General features: G+C 35.6%; 1 protein-coding gene across 1 annotated transcript; it reads right to left on the bottom strand.

Moving 5' to 3' along the window:
- Nucleotides 1-4243: 4243 nt before the first annotated feature.
- On the bottom strand, nt 4244-18024 carry LOC121426835 (histidine protein methyltransferase 1 homolog). Its single transcript, XM_041623229.1, has 8 exons — nt 17792-18024; nt 12379-12467; nt 11248-11392; nt 9995-10158; nt 8051-8187; nt 7647-7745; nt 6925-7040; nt 4244-6056 (listed from the first exon to the last, which is right to left on the bottom strand). Exons 1-8 carry the CDS (start codon nt 17856-17858, stop codon nt 5989-5991), a joined length of 885 nt encoding a protein of 294 aa, XP_041479163.1. The 5' UTR covers nt 17859-18024; the 3' UTR covers nt 4244-5988.
- Between the last annotated feature and the right edge of the window lie 219 nt (nt 18025-18243).

The following is an 18243-nucleotide window of genomic DNA, read 5'->3' as shown; positions in this document are numbered from 1 at the left end:
TCAACCAACTTTCGACAAAAGCCTTCTCCATTGTGATTTGACTTGCATTTTCAAAGGTATTGGTGCATTGTAGAGAGCAGCTCCGTATAGTAAATGCGAAAAATCTCTATGTTCGAGTTAGGGTCACTTGTGGTAGGGGCACGTGTCCTGTGTGGTCCGAGATCTGCACATGATATACATTACTAGTAGTATATACAGTGCGTCCCCCCAAAAAATGCCCCTCTAGTATGCAGCTAAATTACTTAAAAAAGTGAAAATTATTCTCAATGAAATGAACTAGGAAGCTCATATCATGTTCTAAGTTCTATAAAAATTTCATTAGTCTCGCTTCAGTAGTTTGAATACACAGTCTATTATGTAACAGTGGTGTTTTTCAGCTCATTCCAAGTTTGTTCTGCACTTTTATTTCTGGGATATCAATCCCCTTTGAACATTCTGACCAAGGAATTCCCTGATCTGACCAGGGAAATTTCCATGATCTAACCAGGCTCATCCAATCAAAACCTTGAGCATGTTCAGTCGGGCAAAAACAATATTTGACAGTCCATTTCGTGTTTGATAACAGGAGATGCACAATAGGACAACAGGTCATGTCTGTTTCATGCCTCAATACTGCATTTTTGTTTTCATTACCTTTTTTTAGTTAATAAGCTACTGTGGTTAAGTTTATTCAATGTACCTTTTAAAAAGAAAAAAAGTCAAATATTTCTCTGGTAAAGTTCCTTTTCGCAAAGGGTGATTAACCTGTGGATTCCCCTTATTTTCAGCTTATTTTACTCATCCATCATTCACATTTTCTTTCCAAGATGGTGCACTGATTCCCCCTATCAATCATAAAACAAGCTTGGATATGATTAAGGAAATGTCCCTGCTTAGATCCTGGATGTAAAAATGGGGGTTAATATTTCATAGACAATGCATAAATGCATCAATGCTGCAAACTTGGAATGGGCTAAATTGCACCACTCTTATGTAACAGAGTGTGTATTAAAATTCGCTGAAGCGCGACCAATGAAACTTTCATAAAAGTTAGATCACGAGATGAGTTTTCCACTCATGAACATTAATTTGAGAATACTACCACTTTTTAGAATTAATTCAGCCCTATGTCAGAGGAATTTTTTTGGGGGGGACGCAGTGTATATTTCTAAGGCCTCTCCAGTACATCTTCATTTTTTCTTCAAGTTATCTCGTTAGTATTTATTGCCAAGAGATCCAAGGCACCGTTGTCAATATTTAAGGACCTCATACCTATATTAAAATATATATATCCTTTTACTCGTTCACGACCGACATAAAACGTACCTTTTTTAATTATTAGAATATCTGGGGCCTGTTGCATAAAACTTTTTACCTGAGAAAACTCTGGTAAAAACTGAATGCTAAGGTTAGTCTAATTTCTGCCATTGACTTTAACACAGGGAAAAACTCAGGTAAAAACAACCTGAGTTTTCTCAGGTAAAAAGTTTTATGCAACGGGCCCCAGGAGTAAACTTTCTGTGTCGATGTTTCAAATTATAACATGATTTTTTTTTATAATCAAAGAATGTAGGCTTGATCTTTATTCCCCTTTCATCAGTATTACCATCGTCGTGCTCTTTTTCCTCTTCATCATTATCATCATCGTCGTCATAGTTATCATCGTCATCATCATCGTCGTCACCCTCGTCATCATCGTCATTCACCATCATAACATTTCATCATTAAAATTTCATATCTGACTTCAAGCTTTCTTTGTAATATGTTGATATAGTCAAACAAATCGTGATTGTTTTAGACAATTTATTCGATTTTGTACTTTTGGTTGCAATTTTTGAAAATTACTTTCAACACATGATTTACTACAATCTTTTACTGAAATATATACTTTATGTAGTACAAAAAATGTTTTATATTTCATGAATGATTTTAAAATAAGAACATGTAAAATACACGAATATACAATATGAAAGAAGAGAGAATTTAAAGAAATTATTTAGACCATAAAATTGACATTTTACAGAGCATTTAAAAAATCAATTTGTAAATGAAAGACAATAATGAAAGCTCGATGTCCGAGCTGAAATATGTTTTGTATATTGACTTTAAAACTTGATGTTCTAAGCTCCATGTCAGCCTATAGAGCACGATATGAATATCAAACAGACAATGCGAGCGCGAGCAAACATTTATTTAGCGACATAAAGATTTTTTTTTTTGGGGGGGGGCAAGTCTTCCTCTCACTTTATCTTTTTAACTCATCTTCTCTCTTCTTTTTCCTCCTCTGTTTCCCCTTCTTTTTTTTTGTTCCGCCAATAAAAAAAGGGGAGGGGGCTGGATCTACCTATCATCTGTGCTCTCATTGTCAGAGAAATATAACACTTTAGCAAAAAATGAAATTGTGCTGTAACTCTTTTTTTTCCCAGCAGAATATTTTTTGGGGGAGGGGGCCGGGGGCGTGCCCCGGCTCCCCCCGTAGATATGTCCCTGGCTCTGGAACGGAAATTTAGGCTGGAAATGGGGGTCTCGACCGCGGCACGTAGGTATTATACATACAAAGTGCCCCCCCCCCCGCCCCACCCCGGTATTCAATATGAATGCGAGGAATCCATCTGGGGACTGATAGCGGGGTTGTTACGGTCTTAAACTGTAAACTCCTGCTATAGTGTAACTCGCTCCCTAGCTTATTGAAGATGTGTCCAGTGTATGCACGCACTGCCTCTGTGTTGCTTGGTACTATTTGTTTGTACACCAACGCACCGGATGCACGCATAGGATCCACTGCATGCACAACGTACACGATCGCCTATGATTTGCTCTAAATGAAAAATATGCTGCAGTTTTTTACAAGGTTATTATATGTCTTAGATCTCTTTTATTTTGTGATGAGAAAGATGTGTTTTTTAACGGACTACAACCCCCATCCCAAACTTAAGTAGTTGGAAAAAAGAAATATACAGAGTGTTTGTGCTGGAATATTTTTGTACTGAAGTGATTTTTCGCATAAACTACCCATTCACTGTGCGCTCGTACATTATATTTGCAATAGAACACTTTTACGCGAACTTACCCGACGAGTTACACTATAAGCACGATTCGCTTAAAGATCGTAACAGCGGTTCCACTGGATGTGAGCGAGCAGAAGTATTAGAAGTGCTTCCATCCTCCCTTGCTCCCACCCTCTCGCTCTAACACACACATTGCGACACACACGCACCCTCATGCACTGCCATCCGCGCATCCCCACTTTCTCAGTAACTCGATCTCTTAACACACACACTCACTCTCACGAACACACCCTCAACCCTCACCCACAAACACCCATCACGCACACACACGCACCAACACATTTGTGCACACCCCCCAACTTCCTGTATCACTCAATGAACCAAAATGTCCAACACAATGGGTGTCATATCTCGAATGGTATATTGAATGACCACAACTTAATTCAGGGGCGGTATTCTGAACATTGTCTTTTCTCCATATTTTATCTTATCTCTGAGATATGACAAAATCGGTATTCTGGTGGATGTCATAACTTTTGTCACAAAAATTGTCATAAATTTTGTCTCTTCTCTTTAGCGCGCAGCAAAAATACGCGGCTTTAAATTCGCGTAATCCTTTTATACAAGCAAAAGATCTGACAAAAGTTATGACAGGGGGTAGCAGTCATAAATTTTGTCATATCTTTTAGTACCAAATATCCCGATACCCTGCCGACTGAATGTCAAGCAAACAATTATATTATTTAGATTAGATTGTGGTATTAGTTTCACTCATCTTCCATGACAATTTTCAAAATTATTTTTTCATGCTACAATTAGTTAGGCCCTACATATTTATTCCTCCTTTTTTTCTCTGTTTTCCTTACTTGCATACTTCTCCTCTAAAATTCTTCACAGCTCCCTGTCTCTCTTTGTAATTAAGCGCATCAATATACGCGTAGTTGCGCGTTGCCAGCAAGTGTTTTGGGGACACGCCCTACTTGCCACGGGGCTTTCCTATTGGCTAGAAGGGCTCCAACTGGGAACTAACGATGATTTTGATTGGTTTGCTTCCGAAAAGATGGGTGGGAACTTTGAGGGATATGACAGGGAAAAGACAATGTTCAGAATACCGATTTGTGACAATCATAGCGGTGTCACATCTCGGAGAGAAATGACAAAATTTATGATAAGTTATGACAGAGTTACAGAATACCACCCCAGCTTTTCTACATTACACCAAAGCAGAAAGAGAAAATATTCAATGCTAAAATAAATAGGATTATGAGATATGCATTCACGGAGGAAGAATCTGGAAAAGGGGAAACAGTTTTTTTTTAATAAATGCACACAAATACCATATGGCATTTAAATACATATATTATTTATGTAGGATAAAAAGGCACTGTCGATAAAACTGTAGGAATGCTGCTCACATATGGCGTCACAAATCAAATGATTCAAATTCAAATAACTTTTTAATTCTTTGATGGATTTATTTAAAACCTTCCGCATTATGTCTTTTCTGCTATTTTTACAATAAAATTTTTGTCAGGGTTAGCTTCCCCTTTAAGACCATCGATATCCATGAGCTGGATGGGGCTTGTGTGCACGCTCGCACGCAATTAAAAAAAGTGTGGAACTCTGTGCGCGCTTGACCTTTTGGTCGGGAGTACTTTGCCAATATTTCCGGTGGTCTGAAAAGAGCGCGTGGATATATCCGAGTGAGTTAATATTGTTTGGAAAAATACCTGACATATGGAATTCCGTGCTTATTTTGCTCATTTATCAGAAATTACTTTTTCTCCAGAGCCATTTCGCCCTTTTTTTTGCATTATTTTATACATACAAAACTTGGGTGGTCAATTCATTGGATTCTGTTCAAACACATTTTGAGATCAAATCAAAACTGGTATTCATCTTTTAACCTATGTGGGTCCCGTTGCAGAAAGATTGTGTTTAACCAAAAAGTTCAGTCTCTGACAGCAACATCAGTTGTTCCGGTGATTTAGTGGGGATGGTAGTCAAATGTCAGAATTTTTTTTGGCAAATCCCCAGAAAAAAAAGGTTATCCTGTCTAATCATCACATTGCTTCTTTCTTTGAGTTTCAAATGCACCGCTGATCTCCATTTCTTTTTATCCTTGGCACAGTCACAGTCCATTACTCTTTGTCAAATCTGGCACTGCTTCAACTCGATATGAGACTGTCCTTCAAACATTTTCTTTTTAAATCTCCGACAGAACACCCGCTGACAGCCTGTGCTCAGGCTTCCTCATTCCAAAAGTCAAGGAGATGTGTTCATGGATACGGCATCATGATCATCCCAAGAACCAGTGATGATGGCCTGGTGGTTGCGTCACTGTCCTGCAAGCATTAAATGGCAGGTTCAATATCCTGCTGGTTCCAAGATTTTTTTTACTTTTTTTCAGATCGAAGATGCCATTTCATTTACAGGGTGTACGCCAGGTTGCCGTTTCATAACGCCTTGCTATAGTAACAAATGCAGAATTTCTATAACAAATTTAACGTCAACCAATCAGACAGAGAGATTTCAGTAGCTTTTAACTGCTATTGCATATTCGTTCTTATAACAATTTTATGAAATGGAACCTAGAAATGTATTTAGATCATCAACCTCGGGTTGTTTCACTTTCAGATGTGACGGCCCAGGAGAGTCACATGACCGTTGACAGAGAGAATCTTATCATGTGCAGTCTAGTCACAGTCCTCCTGAAACGCAGATTGCATCTACACATTCACATGAGTATTAGTAGGGTGGTAATGATTCATCAACCGACTTCTAAGAAAGCTACCCGAGGATCAAAGGTTTAAGATCAGCTCCGAGGGACTTGGAAATGAGAATAAACGAATTGGCTTTAGTGCACTGTGTTGAAATCTAAGTGGATTGCAATACGTACCAACCCCATCTTCTGACTGAGATATCATGCCTCCTCATTCATCATGGGCAAGCATGAAGACAACCAAATATCAATTTCAAGGAGCAAACAAATAACAACCTGCTATGAAGTTTTGACTTCCTTCCTCTCCGGCTGTAATAATCGCATTTCGAGTATCTCTCTCTGCACTCCTGCGAAAGAATTTGGAGAAAAATGAAATCAGTTTCACTGAGAAGAAAAATCCATTTTATTTTCATTTCATACAGACCAATACACAATTTCTTTCCCCCATCTTTCTCTCATTTAATATGAGTCATGCCTGCTAAAATAATGTTCCTATTTGTTAATATTTTATTTGTATCTTGGTAGACTCTCTTCTTAATTAAAAAAATTCTCAATACAGAACTCTCAAATAAATCAATCTGTGAGATCATCATTGTTCTTACCTGATTATGAATAAATGTTTAGGAAGAATGTAATAAACACAAAATATTTCATTACCTTGAAAGGTGTGCATGAGTGGCTTTCAATAAATCAGAATAATTCAAAGTAAGGATGATTTCACAGATTTTTTTGTGAGTCAAGCAATGACTGATCATGTTTCCTATATTTTTTCAGAACTTTACTGAAAATAAAATAAAAACAGTTCACTTTAATGAAGACTTGTAACATGGTGCACCTGCAAAGAACTTCACCCAATTTTAATAAAATTATATAATTCAACTTAATGCAGTTCTTGTATCATATCACATCATGTCATAACGTCCCTATGCACTTCCAAAGCAATTGGATATTATTACCCTGACTTAAGCCCTGCAGACTTTTACAACACGGTGGCATATCAAGAAATAAATTCCTGCCAGGTACCCATTCATCTCACCTGGGTTGAGAGCAGCACAATGTGGATGAATTTCTTGCTTAAAGAAAATCACGCCAAGGTTGGGATTCGAACCCATGGCCCTCTGTTTTGAAGTCAGAAGACAACTCCACTGGGCCAGAGTGCTTTTGTAATTAACAGGTATGGTTAACAAAGAAATGAAAATCATATTTTGCTCTTACCCTGCCTGATAACTTTAGCAGATTCTATCTCAAACTCTCCCTTCTCCTTTACAAACTCTTCAAACTGCCTTGTTCCGCCTCCTACACCAAAGTAATGCGTCTTAGCAGCAAGATATCTGTGGCTAAAGTTAAGGCCAAACTAACAGTTGCAGCAAATAATTTCATGTGAAAGTCTTTGTAACAAAGTTACTTTTCGTCATATCACTGTGCCCCCAGTCACCTGTTGGGGCTTGTAGATTCTTTGGTTATTTTTTTCATTTAATATTAACCTTACAAGCTTTCTTGGTGCCTTTTTCATTATTTTTCTTTTCTTTCCATGTATGTTATTTTTGAGTCTTGAAAGAAAATGACCCCCCCCCTAGATAAAGACATAGGGCAGAAAAGGAATACAGACAATAGAGATCAAAATCACCATCGCAAACTCTTACTCTCTTAGCTGATCCCACCATTTCTTTGGGAATTCATTATTATCATCATCATCACCACCATCATTATCAATCATCATCACCACTATCACCATCATCATTATCATCATCATCATCGCCATCATAATAAACAACAGCGTCACTATCACCATCATCATCCTCATCACCTTCACCTTCATTATTATCACCATAATCATCATCATCATCATCATGAATAATCAAATCTTATTGAATACATACACTGTGTACTTCTCAGTATAATGACCAATAAATTTAACTAATTTATTCAAAGGATACACTATGCCATTTGGTTTGAGTAAGTTTCTGATAATGTTGTAAAGCCTGGGTTGTGAGTCTAAGCTGTATATGGTCTCTGAAGTCAGAATAACATCATACCTACCACAGTGCATAGAGATTAGAATACAAATTGTGGCATATAAATAATGAGAATTAAAGCAATCAATTAGGTTTGGCCGAACCTTGATCTTTGGAATAGCAACAGCCAATATTTGGAAAAACATACTAAACCTGGTAAGCACAGTTCGTTAGTGAAGGTTCCCTTATCTAAATTTAGGCTATACCGACCAGTGATCCATTTCATAAAACTCGTTACAAATTTGCAATAACAGTTAAAAGCTACTGAAATCCTTCAATCTGACTGGCTGATGGTAAATCTGTTATAGAAATTGTGCATATGTTACCTGGTGGCTCCCTTCAGTAATAGATCTTGCACTAAACTCCAATCCCCAGATAAGAAAAGACATCTTTCTTTGTAGACCTCTGGTTTGGTGTTCAGTTGGACGTTTGGAATGGTCAAAAGTTCCAAGACCTCTTCATTCTATGAGTAAAAAAAAAACAAAAGCAAATACTAAAATCGCTGAACTTTGGGGCTGAAATGTAAAGAAAATGGAAATATCATCCCTTTTTTCAAAATTCATTTCTTACTTGCATTTCCCTCTGAAGACTAAGTGGAAAAGCTTCAGCATGTTGAGTCCATACTCTTCATTTTTTGTTTTAGACTTTTCCCGGGGGGGCCACTTCCATTCACGAGTGGATACCATGCGCGACCATGGGGTCTCGAAAAGCACCCTAAACACGTAATTTCCATATTCTGAAAATGCACCCCTTAACAAGTATTGGCGTGTGAAACCCTACCCTTAACAAGTATTGGAAACAAAACGATACTCTTGGCAAGTATTCCCTGAAATGAACCCCTAAACAAGTACAGGAATGTTTTATTGTTATGGGTCCTTTGGTTGTCGGCTTTACCTTATTTGGTTTAGTACGACCCCACCTTCTACACCTCGCGCAAATCGGACTCTAAACACGTAGTGTTGGGGCAAAAAGGACATCCTTATAAAACATTTTAATTTTGTTTTATCATCCACGCTAATTCGACCCTAAACACGTAATTTTACTAGCGAAATAGATACCCTTTTTTCATTATTTTTGTGTTTTTGACACCCTTTTCACGTTACGTACGTAACGTGCCCTATCGTGAAAAGGACATCCTTTTTACGTGTTTTTTTGGTCGCGCATGGTATCCACTCGTCAATGTAAGTGGCCCCCCCGGGAGACTTTTAAAGTACCACAATTTTGAATATTTATTTTGGTAATACTACAAATGCCAGCTTTCATTAATCCTTTTAAATCTCATGTATCAGAAATCAATAAAGACTAATAAAATATTTTTAATAAGTTACACATTTGTCAATTTGCATGTGAAAACAGTGGCTTCCATCATGTTGCTAATTAAAAATAGATAATTATTTCTATTTAGACAAGGCATTGAACAAAAGATAATATAATTTTACTTTGTTTATGCAGAAATACAAGGGTCACTGTTGAAGGTGAAGGAAATGCTCATGACCAAAAGCGTATACATTCGTAATTCCGAAGCTTCGTTATTCCAAAGGTTCGGATATTCCGAAGGTTCGTTAATCCGAAAATGAAATAAGGTTTGTTGTTCCGAAGGTTCGTTTATCCAAAAACGAAATGAGGTTCGTTGTTCGTTTCGTTTTCGGACTAACGATCCTTCGGAATTACGAACCTCATTTCCTTTTCGGATTAACCAACCTTAGGAATTACGAACCTCATTTCCTTTTTGGATTAACGAACCTTCGGAATTACGAACCTCATTCTGTTTTCGGACTTACGAACCTTCGGAATTACGACTCTCATTTCCTTTTCGGATTAACGAACCTTCGGAATTATGCCACAAATATTAGGATTAACAAACCCTTTTTCGTTTTCGGATTAACGAACATCGAGGTATAAGTAATTTACGTGTTTCGGAATTAGGAACCTTCGCAATTACGAAGTGTAACCAACCAAAAGCATGTAAAGGGCAATTTTTTTCAAGAACAGGCAATGTAAGCATATGAAATTGACAAAATCAGCAAAGTGTACTCTTCAACCCTCTCACAATGGTGAAATATTAGAAGCATTATTTAGGATAGGGAGAGCATGACGAGATATTTGTTTGAAGGTACTGTATGGAAGGATGACCACCGGTACTTGTTTTAAGTCCATTTTAAAAGCCCCTCTACGATGATGATTCCACTTTGTAATAACAGAGCCTGATGATGGAGAGTTACATGTATATGTATAATAAAAGGGTGTATCAAATAATCTGATAATCATACATAGTCTTGAAAATGGACAGTAGCTCCTTTCTGTAGAGAGTAGATTCCTGGTAGACCTGCTCCACATCCAAGCTCCAAGATGTTTTGACCAGAAAAAGATGCTGGGTCCAGGTCCTGCAAATACTGGACCAAGTCTAAGGAACATTCCCAAACTTTCAGTCCACCTGTATGTCCCAAAAAATAAGTCGAAAAGTCAACTTTTCACATGGTTGTAAAATATAGCAGAATCTGCAATCAAATTCTGCATATCAAATAAGTTCATTGTATAGCCTTAAAATATTGCCTATTCCAAATGGTTGTGCACACATAAATAATAACTAAGCGGACCTCTCGCCCATTTCTATTCTGTGCACAAATCTATCAAACTCACAATCGCATTTGCAGATATATAAGAGTTCCCCCTTGGAGCTCTTACGGTTAAATTGCGAGAAAAGGTTGAATGTACTGGGGGGGGGGGGTGCAAAGGTAAAAAAAGATGTTTAAACACATATTGGGTGATAGGTTTTGAGTTGATTTTTTGGTGTACAGCAAGACAATTACCTTACAGCACTAAACTTCAAAATGAAGACAGTCCAGTCGCAAATCTCACTCACTCATTAGCTATCATTAATATAATTTCCATCAATGGTGTAAACTCAGATTAGATATTTGAGCTAGGAAAAGCAAGCTGAATTGTGCTTTTGACATCAAAGCCAGCACCATCAGAATATTTGAATTCACCAAATACACCCGTTCAAATATAGATTAAAATTCTATGGAAATCACTGTAGTAAAAATCACTGTAGTAAAGTGTCTTTGCCTATAAGTAGCTATTGGGACCACAGAAATTTATTCCACTTTATAGAAAAAATTTGACTAAGATGACATGTTTTACATAATCTGGTGTCGTCTAGACTTTTGAAGATTGACTGCAAGTTTCATGTTAATGAGATGATCTTGAAAAGATGCATGAAATTATAGCAGGCATACATGTATATAGTATATAATCAATTTTAGATCAAAATGGAACTGGATGTGAACATTTAGGTGGAATTCCCCCCCCCCAAAAAAAAAAAAAAAAAAAAACTGAAAGTGGCTTTCTGACTAGACAGGAATAACCGTTGTTTCTTGGGGATTTATTCAACAATTTCTGACATTTTGCTATCATCCCCATTCACTCTTTCATGTCATGTATTGGTGATAAGCTGACGCAGTTCAGTGGAACAACCAAAATACGGAGACTGAAGCATTTGGTCTACTTTCCGACAACTTACCTTCATAAATGCATGGCAGTAGATCCGAATGAGTTGTAATGGCTTCCTTGATTTCACTCTTTTCATCAATCAAACCTTCAACATCTTGAGGATGCAGGTAAGAGATGATGTAATCACCACATGAAACTTGCAGTATTCTCTTATCCTAGGAGTCGAAGGTAAAAGGATCAAAGGACAAGCAAATCGATATAAAATGATTTATCATATAAAAATGTGAAAGATCAGTAACACAATTCAACCATGGACTTACTGAGTAATACACTATTTAAGTCTACCACCATGATCCAATGATAGAGTTCAACAAATGGATAAAAAAGTATCAGAGCCCCAAAATGGGGATAAAGTTCAGTTACATTGACCAAAACTCATCATCCTAATAACAGTTCAAGGTCAACCACATTTGACACATGAAATTGGGTCAAGGAAAAGGTCAACCTGATTAATATCCCCACAATGTTCACTTCAATAGTAATCTCTTAATCCAAACGTCAACAATTGCACTCAGTAAATATTCTAGAAAGGTGAACACAGACAAACGACATGATACCACCAGTAGACCTTTCTTGCACCTTATGGGAGGATCTTCTTGCATTATTGATCTGAACATTCAAATGCTCATCACTTTCTTATTATTTGTTCAATTTTTCTCAAGCTTTCACCGACTTGTTTCCTTGACTCATGTTCTGTAATCACACAAGCTTTATACTTGTTCCAAGTGTTTTATTTTCCTTTCATTGAAATGCTTATGAACTGAGTTTACATTTGAAAAAGCGGAATTCACACCACCTAATCATTAGAGACCGACAGGACCCGATTAGACTAAATGGAAATTAGACTAAGGGCATATCAGACCAAACGTAAAACCAAATGGAAAATAGACCAAAGTTCTAAAAGACTAAATGGGTTTAATCCATGTGGTGTAATGAGGCTACGTCACAAGTAGACCAACTGTTTGTAGACCATTGTAAGCCTATTGACTATTGAATTTGTTGATTCTCATCGGATTTGAACATTGACTCTCCAACTTTCCAGTACGAAAGGGGTTAATATAAACCCCTCTGAATCCACATGGAGAAGCAAACAAACCTATAACCTCTCAAAGGACTTCATCCAGTGTATGCCATCATTTACCTCATATTTAATCTGATCATACGGAATGCAGATCTCTCTTGCTGGTCTAAGGGTCACACGTACATCATTCTTTTCTTTAGATTCTTGAACTGCAAGAAAAGCAAAAGAAAAATTTGAAGAAAAAAACTGTCAAACATGTATTGATGTCCAATGCCTTCCTTTAAGTTTAAAGGGGTACTCCAGGCTAAAAATTATATGATTTCAATAGATAAAGAAAAATCAGACATAGCAAAATACTTAAAATTTTCATCAAAAAATTAACATTGGAATTAATGAGGTCCAAAAATAGAAAATATTGGATTTAGATCTACATGTATAACAGAAATGTGTATGATAAATATTTGTTGGAACTTGCTGCATTTATTTGAAAGGCAGACATATCATATTTCCTGACATTGTGACAAAATTCACATTTTTGAAATGATTTGAGTGTTTGAAGCAAAAGATGGTAATAGTAGTAGTAGTAGTAGTACAGTAGTAGTAGTAGTAGTAGCAGTAGTAGTAGTAGTAGTGGTGGTAGTAGTAATAGTATTACAGTAGTAGTAGTAATAGTAGTAGTAGTAGTAGTAGTAGTAGTAGTAGTAGTAGTAGTAGTAGTACTAGTGTTAGTAGTACCAGTTGAAAATTTCGTCCTCATTTTTCCAAGACTTCTTGTGTCTGAATTTTGGCAGGAGACACTGTCGGATCAAGGAAAGAATGCAAATGTTGTATGGGAAAGTCAACAAAATAAATACACTATCTGTCATGATGAGGATGTTGAGTTTGAGTTTGATGTTTAATTATAAAAACAAGTAGTAACAAAACATTGCGAAACTGAAAGTTTTACAAAGGTACTAAAAGGATAAATGGGACCAGAAAATAGCATGAAATGCTAAGTGTGTCTCTGGTACCATCAACACATATACATGTAAGTAGCACAACAATGAGAAAACTGTATGATGTATACAAATGAATAAATGTTGAATACATACTTTAATAAGCTACATGTACTAACTATCCTACATCTTGCGTAGAATATATTCTTTGATTAAATGCAAAGCTTTGGTATCTTAACTAAATAAAATGATAAAGGATTATCAAACATAATGTCCATCTGCCGTAATACACCTGCTGGTATAGTCACGTTATTCACGTATTGTATTACCTGACACTATCATGATTCTGGACACGCATATTACTGCTTACCGTACATCTACAGTTCAATTTCACAGAGGAATACATAGAACAAGATTGCAAAAACAAGGCGAAAAAATCCAACTTTTAACTTATCTATCTCTAAAATGACAGAACATGCTTAACATACTAGTTTTGCATTAACAATAGATATATCTTCTGAAGGAAATATGGGCCTGATTTGCCAATTTTCAATCTCGTCCGCTCCTTCATTTGAATGTTGAGAATTGAGGTGTACAGTAGTGTATTGTGGGTGATCATCGACGGCTCGTTCTCACGTCTCACAGTACCGTGTGCAAGGTTTACCATGATTAGAGCCGTCGACATTCGACAGCGCATCGATAGAACTTTATGAGCGTCCTGATACAAATGAGCATACTATTAAAAAGTGCCACAAGGGCATGGAACTAGAACATAATCATGCAGTTAAACAAAATTAAATTAGTTAGCAAACACATAAACATCTGCCCAGATTCTATATAAAAAAAGCAAAGAAAACTTTCAATTTACTCATTATATATGAAGAAAAATGCACACCAATTCTTTCTTACATCATTTTAATTAAGAATATCTTTACCCCTCTGGTGCGCATCTGGAATCATGACACAATATAATTTGTCATGCAAAATTTTTAATTTTTTTTTTCGTGGAGGGGTATGCGCCCGGGGGGGGGGGCCACTTCCATTCACGAGTGGATACCATGCGCGACCAGGGGGTCTCGAAAAGCACCCTAAACACGTAATTTTCCTATCGAAATAGATACCCTTTTGTCATTATTTTTGTGTTTTTGACACCCTTATCACGTTACGTACGTAACGTGCCCTATCGTGAAAAGGACATCCTTTTCACTTGTTTTTTTGGCCGCGCATGGTATCCACTCGTCAATGTAAGTCCCCCCCCGGGGGTATGCGGCAAGTGCGATGCAACAAAAACATAATATATTAAAACAATTTTATTATATATACTGTATTCATAAGTAGGGTGTCTGAAGCCACACTGAAAAGTGTCAGCATAAAACAGGCTGATTTAGGGGAAAATATGGCACATATTTTTTGGGAAGTTCAGGCTATTAGAAAAATGTGATCTGAATTGATTATTAACTTGTGTTTGGCATGTATGGAAAGAGAAAATTCAGGGGCTTCTTTTGACAGTAAGGACAAGTTTATATGATCATTCTAAATAAGGATTTAGAGATAAATTCCAAACCCTTATTTTTGTGTGTGTTGAGATTGCCATTTCCCCATGCGTTTTCTATGGGAAAATGAAATTTCTGTTTTGCACAATTTTTTCACTTTGTCGCAATTTTTCATTGTGATCAGGGGTGGTATTCTGAAAACGTTCTTATCTTTGTTCTTATCTCAATGAGATAAGAAGACGCTAAAATCATTGCAAATCGGTATTCTGAAAATCTTCTTAACGCGTTCTTATCTCTGTAAGGACTACCTCCTTCTTATCTTCAACACGCCCATTTTTAAGATATTACCAATCAAAATGCGCTTTATATTGGCAGTTTAACCAATAGAAGCGTTCCTTATGTGAAGAGAATATCATGGGCGCTGCGCGTTCACCGTTTCTGGCGCATTGCGCGAAATAGGCATTTTATACGCAATGACTGTTTTTATTATTTCGAGACGTCCACGTGCAAAAAAAGTAAGAAAAGTAAATAAAGCAGGTACGAATAAAGAACAAAATATGAAGAAAGAAAGTAGGTATGAAAGAAAGAAGACAGAAAAGGGTCAGAATGAAGCAGAAAAAAAAATGAAAGGGACAAAGCAGAAAATAATGAAAAAATAAAGAGTAAACGAAAGAAAGCAAGGAAAAAGAATTCAAAAATAAAAAAGAAAGAAAATAGAATGAATAAAAGAAGGAAAAGGAAGAAAAAAATAGAACAATTATCCATGATAAAATGAAGGAACAAAAATGAAGAAAAAAAGAAATTAACTAAAAGGAATACACACAAAAAAAGAAAAAGGTCAAACTAATATAAGATAAAATAAATTAACAAGGAACCGAAAAAGAAAAAAAAGTCTAAAAAAAAACGAATGAAAAAAAAAGAAAGAGAAAAAAGGGAATAAATATGTAAAAAGTGAAGTAAGAGAGAAAAAAAGAAAATTAAACAAAGAAATAAAAATGAGAGAAAAAAATGAAAGGAAATTTGACGTAAATATGAAGACTACAAAAAGATAAAGAAAGAAAGGTAAATTCATAGGAAAAAGAAAGAAGGAAAGAAAGAAAGAAAGGAAAAATAAAAAGTTGGGAAAAAAAACCCGAAAAAAAATCAAAAATTAAGAATAAAGAAAAAGTTAATAGAAGAAAGACAGAGAGAAGAAAGTAAAGAAAAAGAGTAAATAAAGAAAGAACGAAAAAAGAATGAGCAAAATAAAGAAAAAAAAGAAAGAAAGTAAAAAAAGACACAAAAGTGTCAGAAAGCAGAAATAAAAAAATGAGAAAAATTAAGAATTATTAAAGGGAAGGAAGAAAAGGGGGAAGATGAAATGAATGATTAAAAAAAGAAAAAGCATGTATAAAAACGAAAGAATGGAAGAAAAATAAAGATTACAAACAAGTGAAGGAAGAAAGAAAGAAAAAAGAAAGAAAAGGAAGAGAAACGGGGGGAAAGCAGAAAAAAGACTCAGTAAAGAAAAAAAAGGAAGGGATTAAAAGAAAAAGGGATAATATAAAATGAAGAAAGATGAAGTATAAATGAAACAAAGCAAAAGAAAAAAAAAGAAATTAAAAGATTCAAACAGAACAAAAGTAAAGATATAAATGAAGAATGAAAGAAAAGAAGAAAGACAGACAGATAGGAAGAAAGACAGACAGATAGAAAGGAAGAAAGACAAACAGATAGAAAGGAAGAAAGACAGACAGATAGAAAGGAAGAAAGACAGACAGATAGAAAGGAAGAAAGACAGACAGATAGAAAGACAGCCAGATAGAAAGGACAAAAGACAGACAGATAGAAAGGAAGAAAGACAGACAGATAGAAAGGAATAAAAAATGGAAAAGAAAAAAGGGATAGAAAAAAGAGACGGGCAAAATAAAGGGTGAATGAAATAAATGGTGGGAGGAATACTTGTGGGTACTTGTTACTACTAGAGGCCATCGATTTTGAGCAAGAAAAAACGCGGACATCGTGAGATGTGATAACCCTCTAGCTATCTTAAATATTATCTTAAATATCGTGAAAGATAAGAAAGAAAAAAGATAAGAACGTTTTCAGAATACCACTTATCTTCATTTTGTTCTTATCTTTTAGCGCACTTTGGTATTTATGCGCGAGTTGTAAATTTACGCGCTCAGCATTGGGTGGAGAGCAAGATAAGAACAAAGATAAGAACAAAAGATAAGAAAAAGATAATAACGTTTTCAGAATACCAATTTAAGAAAGTGACGTAGATAAGAACAAAATTAAGATAAGAACGTTTTCAGAATACCGCCCCTGGTTTCCAAATCTTTATAAAAATCATACCATCAGAAAGAGTATAAAAAATCCTATTTGACTCTTTATGGACAAGTTTTTGGCATTAATAATAAATTTTTAACTGCCCTCGGAAGCTAAAAATTTGGATTTGTGTGTGTCCATTTCTTAACTACACAGTCTATGGCAGAGAAATGCTGAAAAATTACCTTATTTCATTCTTCTTTTTTGCAGCCAATAATTGGATTTTTTTTTTTAAATGTTACATTTCTGTAAGTCTGAAGGTCATTTCTTTTCAAATTCACAAAGAAAATGTGATATTTTCTTGAAATAAGAAAAATAATTTTTTTCTCCAGACACCCTATCATAAGTTTCATAATATTTGGAAGAGCAAGTGCAATTTTTTTTATTGTATTTCCTCTAGATGTCACTTATAAAGCACTGAAATAAAGGTGTCCAGCAATAGGATACACTATTATAATTGGAGCAGGCAGTGCTGCTTTTACATTTGGCATTCCATACAATCAGTACAAAAAACTATTATAGTTTTATACAGGATGTTTAGAACTTTCTCCGAGAAAATCCATGAAGTTTACATTTATGAAATCAAGAAGAATGAATGTCTCTTAAGAAACTATATTGATGAGCTATCATCACTCAAAGAATATAGAATAAAGACTATTTCTAGCATCGTTTGCTAAAAATGATTATGCTGCTGATTGCTTGTGTCCCATGTACTACTTTTGGCGTTAGTAGATCTAGCCGCCTAGCTAGTATACAGTATAGCACATGATTTATAAACAATTCTATGACTCCTACCATCAGATTCAGGTTCAACATCGGCACCTTCTGCATCTAATTCAAAACTAAATTTGAAATCTCCCATATTTAAACCACAAAGAGGGCTAATTATGCTCGTAACTGTCTCGAACTTCCTCGTGAACCGTCCCAGCAGCCGTCAGCATAATGCTATGAAGTGCCGCCGATTCCAAATTATATAAACTAGAAATTCACGCGGATATCTAGCGAGCTGCGAGTCAGAGAGTTGCGACCCGTGGGCCTATGAGTGTCGGTAGTTAATAAAAACAATGATAATAAAAATAATAAATTGATAATAATAATAATATTAGTGATAATAATAATAATAATATATAATAATAATAATAATAAATAGTAATGATAATGAAAATAATAATAATAATGATAATAATAACAACAACAACAATAATAATAATAATAATGATAATAATAATAGTATTATGATCATACTT

This window comes from Lytechinus variegatus, chromosome 13 (assembly GCF_018143015.1).
Source record: "Lytechinus variegatus isolate NC3 chromosome 13, Lvar_3.0, whole genome shotgun sequence".
In the NCBI taxonomy this organism is placed as follows: domain Eukaryota; kingdom Metazoa; phylum Echinodermata; class Echinoidea; order Temnopleuroida; family Toxopneustidae; genus Lytechinus; species Lytechinus variegatus.
Note: the sequence above shows the minus strand (reverse complement) of the source record. Positions and strands in the feature narration are given on the sequence as shown.